This window comes from Ananas comosus, linkage group 2, assembly GCF_001540865.1.
Source record: "Ananas comosus cultivar F153 linkage group 2, ASM154086v1, whole genome shotgun sequence".
NCBI lineage: Eukaryota > Viridiplantae > Streptophyta > Magnoliopsida > Poales > Bromeliaceae > Ananas > Ananas comosus.
Window position 1 is genome coordinate 13,011,582 of NC_033622.1, and position 20,986 is coordinate 13,032,567.

The 20,986-nt window shown below is 35.0% G+C and overlaps 2 protein-coding genes across 2 annotated transcripts; one reads left to right on the plus strand and one right to left on the minus strand.

Moving 5' to 3' along the window:
* On the plus strand, nt 8,345-9,401 carry LOC109725741 (blue copper protein-like). The gene is made up of 2 exons (XM_020255071.1): nt 8,345-8,684; nt 8,806-9,401. The coding sequence occupies exons 1-2, from the start codon at nt 8,516-8,518 to the stop codon at nt 9,183-9,185; spliced, it is 549 nt and encodes a 182-aa protein (XP_020110660.1). The 5' UTR covers nt 8,345-8,515; the 3' UTR covers nt 9,186-9,401.
* Nucleotides 15,585-15,980, minus strand: LOC109727854 (basic proline-rich protein-like). The gene has a single exon (XM_020258058.1). The coding sequence runs from the start codon at nt 15,978-15,980 to the stop codon at nt 15,585-15,587; it is 396 nt and encodes a 131-aa protein (XP_020113647.1).

Consider the following 20,986-nt stretch of genomic DNA (forward strand, 5'->3'; position numbering starts at 1 on the left):
CCCTTTCACGTACTTTTGCTTTTCCTTTTTCTTTTTAAGACAAAAAAAAGGTTTAGACTAAATTTAAACCGATGTCATGGATGACGCAATTTTATTTTAAATGAAGATCGGTTTTGGGTTGAAAGACTACACTTCCAAAAATTTTCAAGTCGATTTTATACTTGACTGCTGCGCTTTATTTTATTTTATTTTGAGAAAAAGATAGCAGATTATCTGTTTTGTTCATAAGAAGAATGAACTAAATATCTGATATTAGAGATGAAAAAATAAATCTAGATCAAAAAAATAAAAAATAAAAAAAAATTACAGAAGTAACACTGAAAAGTTAAGAAATTATGAAAAAAATCATTTGGGTGAGAGAGATTTCTTTCGACTGGATCTCCAACCGCTTGATCTTATTTTTTGTTGGGCTTTATTTAAGATTGCAAAAAAATTACAATAAATATAAAAAAGTATGACAAAAACATATTTTATTTAAGTTTATATATATATTTTCGTGTTTTGTATATTATAACAAATTGATATATCAGAAAATGCAGAAATTTATATCAGTTGAGTCATGCTGCGTGTCTAAGATGAGTTGACAGTTGGGTTAGGTTTGACAGGTGGGTTTTGACTAGATTTACGAGTTGAGTTGCACTGAATTTAGTTGATGGGTAATGTTCGGTCAAATTAATAATATTTTTTTAAGAAAAAAATAATAAGCTATTGATTTTGTTTTTTTAATCAAAATAAATTTAGTTAGAAATGTAAAATAATTAGATTTCTAATTTGGGGCCATGAATACTAATCATCAACCTTTTTGACACTTGTGTTAAAAATAATCAGTTAAACTAATAATTTGTTAGATTAATATATATATAGAAAGAGAGAGAGCGTAAGACTACTGTACTAATAGAAGCACAGCAGTGCTTATACTTCTAAGTTTGTAACTATTCAGCAATTTTGATGGGTGATTAGAGTTAATATCTCAATTCTCTCTTAGGTTTTTTTTCTCTCTTACTCTTATCACCCATCTTTTTATAGTTATCAACTTAGAAGTATAAGTACTCCTTTACTCCTAATAGCGTTATAATGCTATTATATATCTATATCTATATAATATATATATATATATATATATATATATATAATATATATATATATAGAGTCTGCTAACTATACTTTTATGAGTATAGAGTCTCTTGTATTCATAAATTTTTAGCCGTTTGATCCACCCTTTAATCCATTTTACCCGTTAGATTAATACTATTCAACCAACCACTCACCAACCCCTAGCCAGCCCACTATCAACCTAAACTGTAATCATTCTCATCCTAACCACATATTTTTTCATCTGAACAGCTAAAAACCTTATGAGTATAAGAGGCTATATACTCCATAAGAGTATAGTAGCCCCAGCTATATATATATATATATATATATATATATATATATATATAGTGGCGGCTAGATGCTTATGGAAGCACGGAGGGCTTCCGTGCTTCCACTTTGATTTCGATGTTCGGACATTTGAGATCGACGATCGCTCCGTTAGACTTGATCTAGAGTATTGAAAAGTATCTAGAAAATTAAGTTTGCAATTTTTCGATATCATTTGCTAGTGATCAAAGTGCTCAAAATCAACCGCATGAAAATAAGAATCTTACAAAAATAATGATGATATGACATTAAAATTTTAGATCAAAGTTATTGATCTTGTTTTATATGTATAAAGAATTTTCTATCAAAATTCCATGCATTTTGGATTTTTCTACATCACCGTTAACTTGCAACCTGCTCACCAACGGCCGTTAAATATTGATTTTGAGCCCCTTCGATCACTAAGCAAATGATATCGAAAAATCGCAAAATTTATTTTCTAGGTACTTCAAATACTCTAGATCAACTCTAACGGAGCCGATCGTCGCTTCGAAAGTCCAAACATCGAAAACAGAGTGGAACACAAGCAGGGCTCCATGCTTCCTTAAGCATACCAGCCCCATATAATATATATTTATTATATATAATATATATATATATATATATATATATATATATATATATATATATATATATATATATGAGTAGGGCTAGATACTTTGTAAAAGTACTCATGGGGGTGATACTTGTGTGTTTTTAGCCCTTGATGGAGAGATTGTGAGGTTGAAGATGACGGTGGTTAGTGTGGTAAGTGCAATAGTGTTTAATCCAAGGGCTATTAATAATCAAAAAGTAGATCCAATGACTTAAAACCTAATAGCACCATGATGGTGATACTTGTAAAAGTATCATAGCTCAACTCTATATATATATATATATATATATATATATATATATAGTGAGACTACTATACTTCTGGAAGCACTGAGCCTTTCGTGCTTCCAGGTCGTTTTCCATGTTGCGACTTTCGAATCATCGATCGGCTCCGTTAAATTTAATCTAAAGTATTTGAAGTACCTATAAAATAAATTATATGATTTTTTGATATTATTTGCCTAGTGAACGAAGGGGCTCAAAATTAACAGCTGAAAATAAAAATCTTACAAAACGTGATAATATGACATTAAAATTTTAGATCAAATATATTGATCTTGTTTTATATACTATAAAGAATTTTCTATCAAAATTTCACGTGATTTGGATATTTCTACACTGTTAAACTTGCAAACGGCTCATTATGACCGTTAAAATTATTGATTTTGAGCCCCTTCGATCACTAGGCAAATGATATCGAAAACTTATAAAATTTATTTTCTAGGTACTTCAAATACTCTAGATCAAGTTTAATGGAGCCGATCGACGATTCGAAAATCGCAACATGAAAAACGACCTCGAAGCACGGAAGGCTCCGTGCTTCCAGAAGCATAGTAACCAAATGGGCTCCTTTGCCACCCATTTGTTTTCGATGATGGAGTCTCCAAATCGACGATCAGCATCGTTGAACATGATCTATATCACTTAAAGTGTTTAGAAATCAAATTTCATATATTTTCAATATTATTCTTTTATCCATCGAGTGGACACAAAAATGAACGGCTGAAAATAAATATTCTTTAAAAAATAATGATAGGAGTCTTGTAATGAAGATCAAGAGTATAGATCTTGTTTTAAATTATTTAAAGAATTTTCTAACAAAAATTCAATTGATTTGAATATCTTTACGCCGTTAAACGAGAAAACGCCTCATATCGACCATTAAAATTACAAATTTTGAAACCCTTTGATCATTAGACAAATGATGTCGAAAAGATATGAAATTTGATTTCTAAACACTTCAAGTGGTATAGATCATGTTCAATGATGTCGATTGTCGATTTGGAGGCTCTAACATCGAAAATAAATAGGTGGCAACGGAGCCTATTTGCTATCGATAGTATTTTAGCTCAACTCTCTCTCTCTCTCTCTATATTTATATATATAGTATAAACTAAATTTTATTATCAGATGATTCCAAAGAAAAAGATGATTCCAAAGAATAAAAATTTTTAGAAGACCAAAGAAGTTATAAAACCGAATCGACTTAGAATCTGCTAAACCTTCACATCAAAAATTTCGAATGAATTTTTAATTAACACATATGATATGATAAATGTTATGATGTGAAATCAAGTTGTATAATCGTATAAATATAAAAAATATAAATATTGTCATTAAATTTTTTTTTAAGAAATAGATAATATGTTATCCATTTCGTTTATTTCATTTAAAAATAAATTTAATTGAAAATATGAATCATCTAAAATTTAAATTTGAAATTTCGAGATACCAATCATCAAATTCTTTACTACTTGCTTGATTGGTAATATATTGCCATTAATTAGTGCCCAAAAAATTCCAATTGGGAGGTTGGGAGAGAGGCGGCGTGTTTGGTGGCTAAGTGCCAAGTGGCAACCAACCCAAGAAAAAAGTAACTAAAAACTTTCCTCAAAACATCTCGTGGACACGTTTCCTAACTAAAAGGCAATCGCATTCACAATTAAAAAAATGGGATAATTACTTATATATTCCTCGTGCGTCTGAAAATATTCGATATACTCTTTTTTTTTTTCTTTCTAAAATGCCCCTCATATGTTCCACCATTATTATAAAATACCCCCACAGTTATCTCCTGTTAAGTTAACCTGAGTTAAACGTGAGTTAAATATCTATCACAGTTAAAAAAAATTAAAATGCCAATTTTGCCTTTAACTTAAGGGCAAATAAGAAAGATTGGTTACGGTAGAGGGATATATTGGAAAAAATAAAAAGTTGAAATACTTTTTGTACCCCTAACTTTAAGAGCAAATAAGAAAGACAATGATGGTGGAATGGTATATTTGAAAAGGGCAAAAGAGTAATTTTATAGAGATAACAGTGTTACTTAATAGATTTTAACTCTAAAGGTATATTAGAAATAGGTTGGAACGTAGGAGGGGTATTTTCAATATTAGCCTTCTAAGAGGGGTAAATCGAAAAATCGGAAACTTTTCAGAGGTATATAAGAAATTGCCCCTTAAAAAATTTTCGGATTCGTGTCGCTTACGTATATACCGAATGATAAACAAAATGATCTTAGTATAAAAACTGTTACGTGTGTATTTCTATTTTTCATTAAAAAATTTCGTAAAAAGTGAATAAATATAGGAAAGAGGGGAAAAAACAAAAAATAAAAAAGAGAGCCTTCTATTATTGACCGAAAGTTTAAATAAATATAAGTTATTATTTCTTTGAACAAATTTGATCCGATTAAAAAAGTTCACACTAGGATGGTAAAAATAGTTTTTATTATAATTAAAATAATTATTCCCAAATGAGATTATTAACAAACTAATGTTATTAATTAGTTTTAAGTTGTTCGTTAGATATATCCTTGCACATTGTTATACGTGTTAAAATTTTCCTTTATATTCATGGGCGAACTAGGTTTTGATATTATATGAAACGATTCAAACAAATTCGAAAGTTTAAGCGGATACATAGAAGTATTCTTACACATGATATGCATCAGGTTGAGATTAACTTGGTACATCGCGATCATGGTGCCATTTGAACAAAAAATTGATGAGGATGGTCCCTAACATAAGGTTGTCTCAATTACCATTATTTATCACATAGATGACACGCATCTTAAATCTTCTTAAACGGTAGTTAGACACTGACCTTATTATTTTTCTTTTTCTCTTTTGAGATAGTTTAGACTCAATTGCATGCTATATGAATGTGAGGTCCACATGCATACATACATGCACTTGAGGTCCACACATCATTTTCAAATGTGACAATATTGTAAGCATTTGACTGATGCGTATTTTCCAGGGCACACTATGATTTGATTAATGTACGCTCCATTCCTACATAACATGTCAACACCAACCATATGAGGAGGTCAAAAACACATGTTGAACATAAAGCTCGGAGGAAACGAGCAGGCATTTCCTACACCCGGTGTATCCATATATCTCAAACATTTGTGATCAATATTTATAATGTATGGGCATTTCAAGTATTTTCCATAAAAAGTTATATAAAAATTTGAATAATCTATAACATCAGAATTAAGGACAGAAAAATCAAGTTATATACATATATAGAGTTGAGCTGGAATGCTTTTTTTTTTTTTTTTTTGAGAAAGAGTTGAGCTGGAATGCTATCGGTAGCAAATCAGGTCCGTTGCCACCTATTTGTTTTCGATGATAGAGCCTTCAAATTGACGATCGGCACCATTGAACATAATCTATACCACTTGAAGTATTTTGAAACCAAATTTTAAATATTTTCGACATTATTGACCTAATGATCAAAGGGTTTCAAAATTTATAATTTTAATGGTAGATATGAGGCGTTTTCTCGTTTAACGGTGTAAACCTATCTAAATCAATTGAATTTTGGTTAGAAAATTTTTTAAACTATTTAGAATAAGATCTATACTCTTGATCTTGATTACAAAATTCCTATAATCACTTTTTCGAGAATATTCATTTTCAGCCGCTCAATTTTATGCCCACTTGATGGACAAAAGAACAATATCAGAAAAGCATGAAATTTGATTTCTAGATACTTCAAGTAGTATAGATCATATTCAATGATGTCGATCGTCAATTTGGAGGCTCCATCATCGAAAATAAATGGGTGACAACGGAGCCCGTTTACTATCGATAGTATTCTAGCTCAACTCTATATATATATATATAGAGAGAGAGAGAGAGAGAGAGAGTGGGGCTACTATACTCTTATGAGTATTGGGCCCTTCATACTCATAACTTGTTTTCGATGATGGGGCTTTCGAATCGACGATCCACTCCATTAAATATGATCTAAAGAACGCATTTAAACTACCTAGAAATCAAATTTCACGCACTTTCGATATTGTTCTTTATCCATCAAAGTGAACAAAGAATGAATGGCTGAAAATAAATATTCTTTAAAAAATGATGATAGGAGTCTTATAATCAAGATCAAGAGTATAGATTCTTGTTTTAAATAGTTTAAAGAAGTTTCTAACAAAAATTCAATTGATTTTGATATGTTTATGCCGTTAAACGAGAAAACGCCTCTTATCGACCATTAAAATTACAAATTTGAAATCCTTTGTCATTAGGCAAATGATGTCGAAAAGATTTGAAATTTTGATTTCTTAAGCACTTCAAGTGGTATTAGATCATGTTCAACGGAGCCGATCGTCATTTGGAAGTTCTATCATCGAAAAACAAATAGGTAGTAAAACGGCTCGTTTACTACTGATATAGAATTCTTAGAGCAAAACTCTATATATATATTATATATATATATATATATTATATATATATATAATATATATATATATAGTAGTATATAAGTTGAGGCTACTATGCTTCTGGAAGCACGGAGCCTTCCGTGCTTCCAGATCGTTTTCGATGTTGCGACTTTCGAATCGTCGATCGGCTCCGTTAAACTTGATCTAGAGTATTTGAAGTACCTAGAAAATAAATTTTGTAATTTTTCGATATCATTTGCCTAGTGAACTAAGGGGCTCAAAATCAACGGCTGAAAATAAAAATCTTACAAAATATGATAATATGACATTAAAATTTTAGATCAAAGATATTGATCTGTTTTATACAGTATGAAGAATTTTCTATCAAAATTTTACGTGATTTGGATATTTCTACACCGTTAAACTTGCAAACGGCTCATCATGACCATTAAAATTATTGATTTTGAGTCCCTTCGATCATTAGGTAAATGATATCGAAAAATCATAAAATTTATTTTCTAAGTACTTCAAATACTCTAGATCAAGTTTAACTGAGCCGATCGACGATTCGAAAGTCGCAACATCGAAAACGATCTGGAAGCACGGAAGGCTCCGTGCTTCCAGAAGCATAGTAGCCTCACTATATATATATATATATATATATATATAGATTCTTTGGATATGTAGAACATGTACATCCACTAAATTAAAATTTGATTCTTAAGCTTTTACGATTGAGTTTGAAAATAAATGTCATGGAACGTTACACATTCACCAAATTAAATTAAAATTTAATTATGAAGCCTTCGTGTATATATATAGACCGCCTGAATGTGGTAGAACACACGATACACAGGATAAAAATTTGGTGGGTCTCGTCTCCTACACAATATCGTCCTCAAACAATTTTGTTTGGGGACGATTCTGATGGCCGCCGCGTGGTGTGCGGCGCCTATCGTGACCCTCGGAAAAAAAAAGAAAAAAATTGCGGGTTCCGGTTTTTAGAAAGAGAGAGAGAGAGAGGAGAAAGGCGCGGTGGTGATGGGGCCCATCTGGCTCCGTGCCCAAATAAATTGTTTGGGCACGGATGCCCAGCAAATTTTTGTCCCTATGCACAAGGTGCATGCAATTAATAATTTTTCAAAGAAAAGAAACTCTGTAATAAATGATCCACTTCATCTTGCCATGTTAAAGTATATGAGGTGACTGTTGTTATTTAAAATCTAAGCTATCAACAATGGGTATTTTTAGATTTTATATTCAAAAAGGAGGACTTAAATAAAATTAGAAAAAATTAATTATGTCAGGAGTCGAGGATTTTAAGTTTTAATACCATATTATTTCTAAAAAACTAAAAAATTATAAGAGAACGCTATTTTTATATTATATATTCAACAGTTGTATAAAAATATAAGAGTAAAATTATTTCATATTATTTTAATTTGACGAAGTTGATCAATAATTATAAATATAGTATAAATGATGCGTAATGGGGAGAAGACTCTCTCTCATTAGAGAGGCGGCCACCCACGCAGTAGGCATTGATCGAGTCATTTTCGAAAGGACATAACGGCGTATTTAGAGACTTTTATAGAGCTTGGAATAGTACGACGATTTATATATATGGACCAAGTCCAAATTGAGCCATGCACCTTTCCCTAGCCTATCTAGCTACTTCCTATATAAACCCTCCCTCCAACTCTCATCTCTTCATCAAATTCATTTACTCTCTTACCACAACTTCTATTCTAATACTTCACCTTTGATTAATTTGCTTAATTGAAGTGAACTAAGCTTTAGTTAAGCTAAGTAGTCTTGAAAATGGCTTCATCCTACACATCTCTAGCTTTGGGTGCTCTTCTTCTCATGAGCTGCGTCTCATGGGGCTCGGCCGCCACCTACACCGTCGGCGATTCCCAAGGTTGGGGCTTTGGCGTCAACTACTCAACTTGGGCTAGCGACAAGAAGTTCGTCGTGGGTGACCAACTTGGTTAGTTCTCCGAACCATCTGAATTATCCAATACAGTAATTTAATGAAGTATGACTTGAACTGGAGACCTATTATTTGGTAACGTAAACGTTTGTTAATGCTGTTGTATCTGCAAATACAGTTTTCAACTACCAAACCAACCAACACACGGTCGCGGAGGTGAGCTCGAGCAACTACAACTCGTGCTCGACCAGCAACCCCATCAGCACCAACACCAATGGGCCCACCACCATCACCCTCGCCACCGCGGGGTCCCACTACTACATCTGCACCATCCAGGGCCACTGCTCCGACGGCATGAAGCTCGCCGTCAACGTCGCCGCCTCCTCTCCTTCCACACCGACATCCCCGACGACACCCTCCACGCCGACCGCGCCCTCTCCCTCCACCCCGACGGTCCCTGCGCCGCCCTCCAACAGCAGCTCCGGAGCCGCCGCAGGCCTCGTGCCGACCTTATCGGCGGTGGCGGCGATCACCGGGCTCTTGGCGACGCTCTTCTAATCCCGGCCAGGGTGGAGACAGTGCTATAGCTAGCTAGCCGTTACATTAAATCTCTAGCCCTTTTGAGACATTGATTTTTTATTCGATCATTCTAGGTGCTTTAGTTTGATTAGTATAAACAGCTTCATTATACACTTAGAGTGTGTGGATTGGGATGTTATTTGTCATGACGTTTGTATAACTAAATAAAGGAGATATTCGTACTATTTATTTTCATATTTTGTTCAATTGAAAGAGCTACTGATCAAAGAATATACTTTTCTTGGTACGCTAATAAAACACTAATAATCAATATAAATATAAATTTAATTTACACATATGAACCAACACAAGAAGATGCGTAAGGCATTTTTCGATCTGGTTGGAAAAAAGAGAGCCCGGGTGTGGATTTGGTGGGGGTGACGGAGTCGTTTTGACAAAACCTTTGTGTTTGCATGCTTTTTGACTAAGTTATTGGAGATTAGGTATATGATGTGAGATGATCCCAGAAAAAAAAAAAAAAAAAAAAAAAAAAAAAAAAAAAAAAAAAAAAAAAANAAAACTAGTAAAGAGTAATTGGTTGTTACTCAGGAAGGTTATTCTTAAGGTCCGAAGGTTCGAAAGTAATTCGCCTTTTGCCTTTATTTCTACTTTTATTTTTAGGAGCAATTAATTTTAATAGAATGTTTAGCAAACAACAATATTTGAAGCCCCCAAGATAGAATCTCCAATTAATTTGGTGTTTTTATTTTTATTGCAATAAGAATTTGTGAGGGAGATTAAGTAATATAATAATACTTCCTCTAAATTCAAATGTCGCGTTTGAAATAGTACAATTCCTAGAAAAACAATCCATTTGAATGTGACTTGAGAGGAATACTAAATAGAATAAAACAATACATGGTATAGCACTCATTTCCTTAAAATGAACAATTAATCCTTGTAAATTAAGTTGCATTTTAATGGGCACCCAAGTCCTAATTTGACTAAAATTAGATTCACCTTTCTCGCCTACTAACAGCGTTACATATCAATTTTTTTTGGGAAAACTTAAAAAACCCCCCCTGTGGTTTCATGCATTCTCACTTTCATACCCTGTGGTTTAAAACGTATCAATTTGCCCCCCTGTGGTTTCATTTTTCTCTTTTTGTTATCAATTTTATTATTTTTTTTTTCTTAAATCAGTGACAAAATTAAAATTAAAGGATACTAAAGTGAATATTCGATAAACATAGATGGTTATCTGAAGTTTTTTGTATATAATTTAACGAAATATTAACGAAAAAGCTTCTGAAAAGATAAAAACGAAACCACAGGGGGGCAAATTGATACGTTTTAAACCACAGGGTACTAAAGTGAGAATGCATGAAACCACAGGGGGGGTTTTTTAAGTTTTCCCAAAAAAAATTGATATGTAACGCTGTTAGTAGGCGAGAAAGGTGAATCTAATTTTAGTCAAATTAGGACTTGGGTGCCCATTAAAATGCAACTTAATTTACAAGGATTAATTGTTCATTTTAAGGAAATGAGTGCTATACCATGTATTGTTTTATTCTATTTAGTATTCCTCTCAAGTCACATTCAAATGGATTGTTTTTCTAGGAATTGTACTATTTCAAACGCGACATTTGAATTTAGAGGAAGTATTATTATATTACTTAATCTCCCTCACAAATTCTTATTGCAATAAAAATAAAAACACCAAATTAATTGGAGATTCTATCTTGGGGGCTTCAAATATTGTTGTTTGCTAAACATTCTATTAAAATTAATTGCTCCTAAAAATAAAAGTAGAAATAAAGGCAAAAGGCGAATTACTTTCGAACCTTCGGACCTTAAGAATAACCTTCCTGAGTAACAACCAATTACTCTTTACTAGTTTTCTTAGATGAATATTTTTCTTATTCGTTCTGTATATGATCGCATCGTTGGATCATCGATGACGTAAGTGAAATACCAAAAACCTAACATTCCAAGGTGTTGGTAGATATAATATAATCTCATTTTGAAGCTTGTGGTTTAATTTCCACATATTGATGTGGATAGGTTAGGAATCTTTGAAGGAATAGATAGCCAATTTCTGGTCCTTAGACCAACTCTTTATCTTCGGAACTTACACTGAACTCTTTGTTGGAACCTACCAGTTTATATTCTTCATGTAAATATATAGCAAATCTTCTTTTTTTTTTTGGTTTTTTCCCCTGCTTTGAAGCTACTTTTATTCTATTTTGCTGGCATGCAACTTCTGTTAGGTAATATCTCAACCAACCTCCAAGAGAACGACCGCCATGTAATGCGCGAATCTTAAGGTATAATGGACGGTTGATTAAACTGTTTTTCTCTAGGGAGGCTCCTTGGACAATCTTGGTCAAAAGAGGAATAAGTATTGCTTTTGTGATGCGCACTGTGTCCTAATAAGGGGCAAGTTGAGATATTCTCAATAGCGGAATTTCAATAGAACGGTTCAATGCACATCATATTTGAATGTAGGTAGTTGATTAAGTTAGGATGAAGCTTTAAGTAAGAAAACATGATATTGCCTGTTTTTATCTGTTTATTTTAACATTGAGAGCGAAAGATACACCAAATCAGAACTAAAATGATAACAACATGGTTCATGATAACGAGAACACAATATCCGCGCTAAGATGAACCAAGCAGAATTCGACCATAACCGCGCCTACTGCTATCCATGAAGTGTTGGCTGTGTTTGGTTCTCCACCATCCTTCCAAACACCGTAAGTCGACGAATATTCTCGCTTGGAATTAATTCGAACAGAGATAGAAATTTCGTAGCGCACGGTGAAATTATACTATTGCTATGGAAACTGGAGAAGGTTCTCATAGTGCAGGGATACAAGATCTCTCATTGTTCCTAAGATGGAAATTTCCAAACTGAAGAATTTTGTCTAGAGCACAGAGTGTCTTTGAAGAAGCTGATTATGTTGAGTAAGTTGAGTTAGGTAGGATTATGTTTTGAGTTAGTTGAGTTAGGTATTTAGTCCTCATCCCTTGCATGTCCTACTTCCAATTTATGCAGGGTTAAGCATTCAAGCCAGCTAGCCATCATTGTCCTTCAGATTTTACTTTGCAAAGAACAGCTTATGTTAGACAATGAAAGCAACAAGATACCTCACCCCATTACAGTACAAGTATAAGAACCACTTTTATCAAAGGGGGTTATCCCTTTGGATAGCTAGGTGGATTGTCCTTGTCCCACTAATTGTGTGCTTCTAAGATTAATCTAATGATAGACACAGCATTTTGCAAGTATAATTGTTACCAATCATTTTAAAATCTGTGCAGTCAGCTGAATAGAAGTACAGTTTGAGCAGAGCTGAGGAAGCAAGTTTTTTTTATTTTTTATTTTTTTTGGTTACAAGTTAAGCTCATTCCAGTTTTCTATTAGAGCGAGAGCCTTGACAATTTTGTCTGTCAAGCCATCTAATTACTGCATCTGGGATCAAAGAAGCTGATCCAAAGTAAAGACCAAATGAGCATTATGTGCAATAATTTGCCAAATTAATTCATGAGAAAGTGTACAATTATATCCTTATTAAACTAGCTCACAGTGGGACAAAAATTTTATGGGCATAGTGTCCAAACTAATTAGTTTGAGGACTATGCGGATCGGCGCCACGTGGCCGATCCGACGGCCACGGATCTCAGTTGCTTTTTCTCTCTCTCTAAAAGCATAGGATTTTTTGTCTTTCCATCTGTGGCCGTCGGATTGGCCACGTGACGTTGATCCGCATAATCCCCAAACTATTAGTTTGGGGACTATGCCCATAAAATTTTTGTCCCTCACAGTGCCCTTGGCCCGCATGTTGGAGCATGGGGTCTGGTCATTTCTGAACAGAGGGCCCAGTAGGGCTCCTAAAAGCCTTCCGGGCTCTGGCCTAGCCCTTTTTAGGGCCAGCCCCATGGGCCAGTGACCACTCCTATCACATTGGCACACCTAGCGGAGCATATACCAAACTTTTGTTAAATATAAAAATATTTAAACACCGTTTTCTAACAGCTTAAGCTTTTAGAGTACAACGGTTGTTTCACATGATATCAAAGCAAGAGGTCCTGAGTTCAAATCATGCCAGGCCCCAACATAAAAGTCTCGAACCCAGACGTGAGGGAGAGTGTTGAGTACAACGGTTGTTTCACAACTTTAAAGCACCACAACATTATTGATAGTCGATAGAGCACAACTTTAAAGCACCACAACATTATTGATAGTCGATAGAGCAAGAATCGTAGCACAGATGAATATATATATATAGATTAACTTTAATGTATTTTATATTTGTCATAACGAGTACAAGTTTGTTAATATCATTTTCCAAATATTAATTTTCTTTAGAGATAGAGATAGGTAGCATGCCACCCGCTTCGTTTATTTCATTTAGAGATAAACTTAGCTGTAAATGTGATTCAACTAGGATTCGAATTTGGGACATCGGATATCAACTAGCAAGTCCTTTGCCACTTTGTGCTAGGGACGGTCGGTATTTTCCAAATATTGTTGATGTCCTAAGATGCATGATGTGGTTGTGACTGCTTTTGATTAATTTATGCACAATATATTTTGCCAATATTTAGAGGGCCAAAATATTTTACAAAGAAACACTATGCCCATTAATTCTATTCGGGATTGTTTGCTTGTCTATAGTTGTAATTGCATGAAGGTGCACATCTAACATTTGCTGTGTTCGCTAGAAGATTCAACTGCAGTAGGAGTCAGCCTTGGGTGCTTGTAAAAGCACTAAGTATTTGGTATTTGTAAATTTTTTACCGTTAGATTTATCTCTTTAATTATTTTCATCCATTAGACCATTTTATTCAACCAATAATTCACTCAATCCTAGAAATCTTACATCATCCTAATCGCATATCTCTTAATCCAGTGGCCAAAAATCTATAAGCACCAATAATTTGATAGTTTTAAGAGCATTGGAGCGTAATTTCTACAGTAGTTAGAACTATATCCAAACTCCAAATTAATCGTTGTTTTAATTACAGCGATCGGATAAAGTAACGTTAAACAAAAGTAGCCTTACTTACCTAATCACATTTTGAACAGAAATTGTTTTTTCTTACTGAGAGTAATCTCACATACCATATATAAAACAACAAAATTCTATAAATCCACTCTTCAACTGTATAAAATCAAATAAATTATTAATAATTACATTATTTTTTACTACATCAATCCAATCAAATAAAAATTAGAAAGTTGCCTCTAATATGCTCTCTAACGATGTCTCAACCTCCGATTTGCTATCACATGTCAGTTTGGCTCTATCTAAAAAATTATAATTTTTTTTTCTAAAATTTAAAATATTTTTTAAAAAAATTTAGTATTAAAAAAAATATTGTAATAAATTTTTAGATTAAAAAAAATAAAATTATGAGGTGACAACAGATGAGAGGCTTTCTTCAACAAAGTTTTATCTCGTCGTACTACTACACAGCTGCCTTAGTTGTTTTCCACTTGCTGCTACAGTGGTCCCTTCGCCCCCCCCAATAATTAGAGGCCACCCATTTCTACACCTCACCCACATCAGCACCGTCCATTAGCTGTCCCCTAAGGACCACAAAACTCCAAGAGGCCCCCATCCGCCGACACGTGTACCCAACGGACGCCCTCGATCGCTACCACACGTACAAATCGATAATTTTTTGTTAGTTTAAAAGAGCTTTTTAAATTATAAACATCTCCCCACCACCACGTGATTCCGATCCCCCGCGCACATGGCCAAACCCCTCGTATTCCCCACCCAGCTGGCTCCTGCTACACCCAGTGACGTCACACCCCACTAACACTCTCTAGAAACATATAGATATAAATATATATATATATATATAAAATATTATAAGATATTTTTTTATTTTTTTTTAAAAAAAATTTATAGGTAACTGCATTATTTGAAGGTAAAGCTGGTTCACGTGGTTGGTGTTCCCGCGTCGAATTTACGAATTTACCCCTCGTTCATTACACCCCACATTGTACGCTGAAGCTGGCGAGAAAGATAAAATGCAAGGGGCAGGATGGGAATAGTGAAAAAAAAAAAGAATGCACTAAAAATAAAAATAATAATAATAATAATATTACAATGAACACAGAAGCACCACCACTCAGAGCGCGCGCGCTCTCTCTCTCTCTCTCTCTCTCTCTCAAACATGTCTAAACAAGTAACGAAGCCAAAGCAAAGATCAAACAACGAGGTGAAAAAACAATACAAAAAAATGAACAAAAAAAAAAGGAAGAAGAAGATGAAGGGAAATAAGGAATCCGATCTGAATGATAATAATCACATAATAATGAGGGAACAAAGAAGCAAGCGACCGATCAATCACTATCAGATCCTCGGTGGGGGTCAGGAGCTAAGAAGGAGAGTGGCCGTACGATCGAGATCCGACGGCGATCTAGAAGGCGGCGACGGCGACGGCGGCGGCGGCGGCGGCGGCGAAGAGCAGGGCGGCGGGGCGGATGGCGGAGGCGGCGGAGGTGGGGGGTCCCGGCGAGGAGGGGGGCTCGGAGGAGGGGGCCGGGGAGTTGGGAGGGGGCGCCGGGGGAAGGCTCGGGGTGGAGGGGACGGGGTGGGGCTTGGATTTGGGGGCGGGCCGGGGCCTTGGGTGCGGAGCGGGGGCCACGGGGCCGGCGGGGCGCCTGGGGTCGGCGCCGGAGCCGCGGGCGGGGGCGGGGGCACCGTGGAGGCGCCGTCGGCCACGGGCGCCGGTTGGGCGGCGGCGGCGGCGGCAAGGTCGGGGCGGCGGGCGGGCGCCGCCCGGGGCCTGAGCGGAGGCGGCGACCGCGAGCATGGCGAGCGCGCGGCGAGGAGCTGGATGCGTGAGATCCCCATTGTCGAACCCTAGAGAGAGAGAAAAAAAAAAGGAAGAGAGGGAAGAGAAAGGACGGTTCTAAGGGTTTGGGTTTAGTAGTGGGAGGAGACGGGGAGTGAGGGATGGGACGGGTATATAAAGAGGGCGTGATGGGGAAAAAAGAGTTATTACAGTGCACATTATAAAACTACGTAGTTATTCTCCAAAAAAAATTTTAAAAAAATTTATGCAAAAACAAAATAAGATAACAAAAAGGGGGAAAAAAAAAAAGCCAACTAAGAAGGAGAGGTGACAGCCGTAGGATGTGTTTTTCGCGGTTGGAAATGGGTCCACAGGTCTCACCCAACTGTACCTTTTTAATCATTAGACAAAAATTAGATAATAACAAATACTTATATATTTCTTTTTAAAATATATAATATTAATTTTTTATATTTTTGTTTAAATTTAAATTTTAAATTAATAATATTATGACAAATGGAGGTTGGATCGCACCGAACGCAAATTTTCAAAAACCTTATCTCCAAATCGCGTGTAATGTGGATAAATAGTTTTGGAAGTTTTTTTTTTTTTTGAATTGACTAATTAAGGGCCTCCGCGTGCGAACGAACGGTGATAAACAAGGTGGCGCGCTCCGTGTATAGTTTGAACGCTCCTGTTCGCGTCTCCGCGTTTGGATCTCGCCTTTCCTTTCAATCCAACGGTCGCTTTCGCACTCACGATCAGCGCCCATTTGGAACTCCACCAATTGTTGTAATTTTAGCTGTAAATTACAACTTAGCCATCGACTCGAACTTCTATCAATCAACCATTAAATTTTCACCACTTATTTTTTAAAAAAATTATTAAAAAAAATTATTATTCTCTTTATATAATATATATATATACTTATATATAACTATATAATATATATATATATATATATATATATATAATTTTTGGAGAAAATTTTAATATTTTGATATTAAGTATTCAAAATTTAATGAAATATACGCACCCTTCTCCACTGTAGTCCCAGCTCCAAGAAGCTTCTACAAAATTTGTTCAAATTAGTGACCGTTAAGGGATCATTACTACTAACCCAGAGAGAATAAATTAATTAATTAAAGTGGGAAAAATGGGGGATATTTTATGAGGAATAAACCGAGTGACAGGTGGAGAACAGCTTTATATTGTTTTTTTAAGAAAAAAATTAGATATATTTCGAGAAATCATTGGTTAGGTGCGTCCAATCAGGGAGCAATTGGCCACGTGGAGCTACCATATTCCATTTATTTTAATCCCCCATCATTTTTAATCTTAATATATTATTATAAGAATTTTTTAAAAAAAAAATAAAATAAATTTGGTGTAGTAGAGCCTGGAGCCATGGAGAGAGCACATGGAGAAGCTAATAATAATATTCGTGGTTTGATTAGTATGAATTATCACGGAATGAGGAGTTAGTTGTTGCTGGGTGTTTATTAAGCACCAATTATCCTGTAAATTTGGTCTAATTAAATGTGTATTTGGGGCACTAATCAACCTATGTTTTTTTTTTATCAAATAAAAATCAATTTGAATTTGAATTCAACAAGACAAGCAATTGAGATGTGCTTCAACAAGCAATGCTCCTTAATTTCCTTTCTCTTTCTAATAAGGAAGCTCCCGAGAACATACAAGCAATTGCTCAAGCATGAAAAGTAGACATTTGCGTTAATTTTTCGACAAAATCAAATCGAAATCATTCTCTATTTCTCTCCTAATCCGCCAACTTAAAAATGGAGTTCTTTTAGTTCTAGTTAGGTTGGTTAGTAGGGATGCAAACGGATCCGGGTTGGTGGAGCTCCCGCCCCGATCTGCCCCTACTGGGACAGTAATGAAAGAAAATAAACGGATTCAGAACAGAAAACATGATAAATTTTACGATTCGAGACGGATTTGGGACAGGAAACGGAAAAAATTTTGACCTATCCCGAATCCGTTGGCCCGCCGTAATCCGCATTAAAAAATCATTTATATTTTTAAAAAATATTACTAAAAAATAATATATTTACAAAAAAGGTCAAAATATAAATAAGTTAGCACTCTTATTTCTAATGCATTTGAAACTTTTGAATTTTGTTTTGAATTGTTATTGATATTTTTAATTTTTATAATTAATATTATTAAATTATATATATAATATTATTAAAAATTATTAATTTATATTTTTATAAAATATTAATAATATTATAATTTTATAAAAAATATTAGTGGGCGGGACGGATTCGGGGCGTCGGCAGGTTACGAGGCAGAACGAATTGTGAGATATATTTTTTAACCCGTTACGGATTCGAGACGGAAGGCAGGGTGAGATTTTACTTATCGGGGTGGGAGGCGGGGCGAGACTCCCGCTTCCATATCCGCCCGGTTTGCATTCCTATTGTTTAGTCAAACTTTTTGCACATTTCCTTTTCGTTGTTCGAAAGAATAAGGGGTTGGGGGGTTTTTTTAATAAAAAAAAATATATAGTGGAAGGTTTACTTGCGACTTGCGAGTAAAGAAGAATTTGAGAAGAAAGCTTCAAAGAAATTGGTTGGAGCAAAATATTTGGCAGCTGTATGCTTGCATCTTAAGAAGTTGTTTTACAGAAAAAGAAAAACCACATCAAGGCCGTAACTTGCAACCTAATTGACTGCGTCACATGTGGACTAAATTAGGTAACGAATTGTTAAAAACGCGTGGAACACCAACAGAATAAGTAAAGCAAAAATTCGTAGCATACGAAAATTGAATCATGTTCTCTATCAGATCATTGGTGCTAAGTATTAATTCCAAAAATTCAAACTGTTTAAAATATACAAACTAATTTATTTAAATAGTACAAGCATAGTATTCACAGGTCTCGATTATGACTCGGCACAATCAAGCTCGTGTCATTTCGAACATAATTTGGTCCAACGCGACTTTTTGCTATTTCGAACATGTCTCCTGCACAGAATAGAATGCCGAGCCTTTTAAGTTAACACATAGAAGTTGGCATTTGCCTCATCCAAGTCTCATGTCCAGTGCATTCAAAAAGAGTGCAAAGTTTGATAATTATGGCGACTGACGAGGAGTGGTATATTCCTGAGCAGCGAAGTGTTTAACTTAAACACAGGAATCTTCAGCAACCACATTCCCTCGGGGTTTTCTCATTTATTGCTCTGTTTGTGTTTTGTTTTTGTTCCAAACAATTCCTTCGCCTGTCAATTTAAGCGGGTCCCAATCACGCAATATTACAAGTTTTGGCTATAACAAATAATAATATAAAATTTTGTTATAATAAGAAAGCAAAATAAAATTTTTTGAGCTTTTTTTTCCATAAAAAAAAAAAGGACCTATTAAATATATTTTAATATGATGGTTGTTCTAATGATATGGCTGAAATAATACTTCATTAAGTAGCTCTCACCATACAAATAGAAATCCTGGTGGCTTGAGTCGTGTGATTTGAGTTATTCAAAGTTGTAAAGCATTCTTGTTGTCTTATCAAATAATAATATATATATAATAATTGAAAACTTGGCTTAGAAGTTTCCTTCTTTTTTTTTTTTTCCTTACGGGCATTTAGTTTGGCGTAAAACAAATCAAAAAATTATTTTTAGTATAAAAAATACTTTTTTATTTGTTTAGTTCGACTTTATGGATTTGAAAAAAAAAAAAATAAAGTTTTCGTCTTCTGCTGAAAATTAAGCTAGGTAAAAAATTTTTTGTTCATTTTTTCTCTGAAATTAAATAAATGTGATTTTTTTTTTTGGACTAAACAAATGTCTTGAAAAACTTTTTTTTTTTCCACTACAATTCAAAGACTACAAAAAGTAATTTTTTTCCACTGAAAATTATTTTTTACGAAAAATTATTTTTCACAATCTATCTATACACATACATTATTTCTCATAAATTTTGCCACGTGGCAACACCATAGTCTCTCCTTCTCAAAATTTTTACTCTCCGGTTATTGTGACCGCTCGTCTTCCTCGTAATGTCTGCCTCTTTGGCTTTCCGTTTTATTAATTTCTTACCTTAACGTCTGCCTCTTCGGCTTTCCGTCTCATTACTTTCTTTCCCGTAATGTATGTCTCTTCGGCTTCCCGTCTCATTAATTCCTTTTCTGTAACATCGTTGGTTCGACTTCCCGTCTCATTAATTCCTCTTTGGCTTTCCGTTTTATTAATTTTTTACCTTAACGTCTGCCTCTTCGGCTTTCCGTCTCATTACTTTCTTTTCCGTAACGTATGTCTCTTCGGCTTCCCGTCTTATTAATTCCTTCTCTGTAACATCGTTGGTTCGACTTCCCGCCTCATTAGTTTCTATTTTCTGAAAGGCGTTGCCTGAGGAGCCCGTGGGCACGACATACGGCGTCCTCGACAACGACCTCGCCTACTACGTCCGCTCCAACCTCAAGCCCCGCAGGCGCGCCGCCCTCACCCTCGCCGTCAACGTCGGGTGAGTCGAACTCTAACCCTAGCCCCCAACCTTCCTCCGTCGATCTCGACCACTTAAATTTGTAATGTATAGTTATACAAAGGGTATGTATCCCTCCCCTCTAATGGCCTTGAAGGACAAGAAATATTGGTTAAGATATATATGGACTTGCCGAAAAGGGATTGAAGGCACTGTGGTACTTCACGAAATCGTCGGTGTTAGTAGAGAATACCCTAAATGAGGGTACAAAGGGATCCGATTTCTATGGAACAAATTTTTTTCTTTTATAGTTTTTTTTTATCTTTTGTTGTTTTTCATTGAATTATAATTCTATTCTAAAAATTTTAAAGTATTTTTTATATTATTAAATTTAATTAAATATAATTATATCCGCCGCGTCGCGCGGGTTCCTACCCTAATTTTACATTAAATCAAACGGAGTTTGCATATAAATCCCTACCACGAATCCCCCGTGCCCAAGTGAATTTACAAGCGGGAAATGATCCTGCGACATCAAGAACAGTAATCCAAATGACAAGCACTCGTCTAGACAGGGC

Coding starts and splice junctions, on each gene's coding strand:
- LOC109725741 (XM_020255071.1), top strand. CDS start 8,516: ATGGCTTCATCCTACACATCTCTAGCTTTGGGTGCTCTTCTTCTCATG. Junction 8,685..8,805: donor CGTCGTGGGTGACCAACTTG/GTTAGTTCTCCG, acceptor CTGCAAATACAG/TTTTCAACTACCAAACCAAC.
- LOC109727854 (XM_020258058.1), bottom strand. CDS start 15,980: ATGCTCGCGGTCGCCGCCTCCGCTCAGGCCCCGGGCGGCGCCCGCCCG.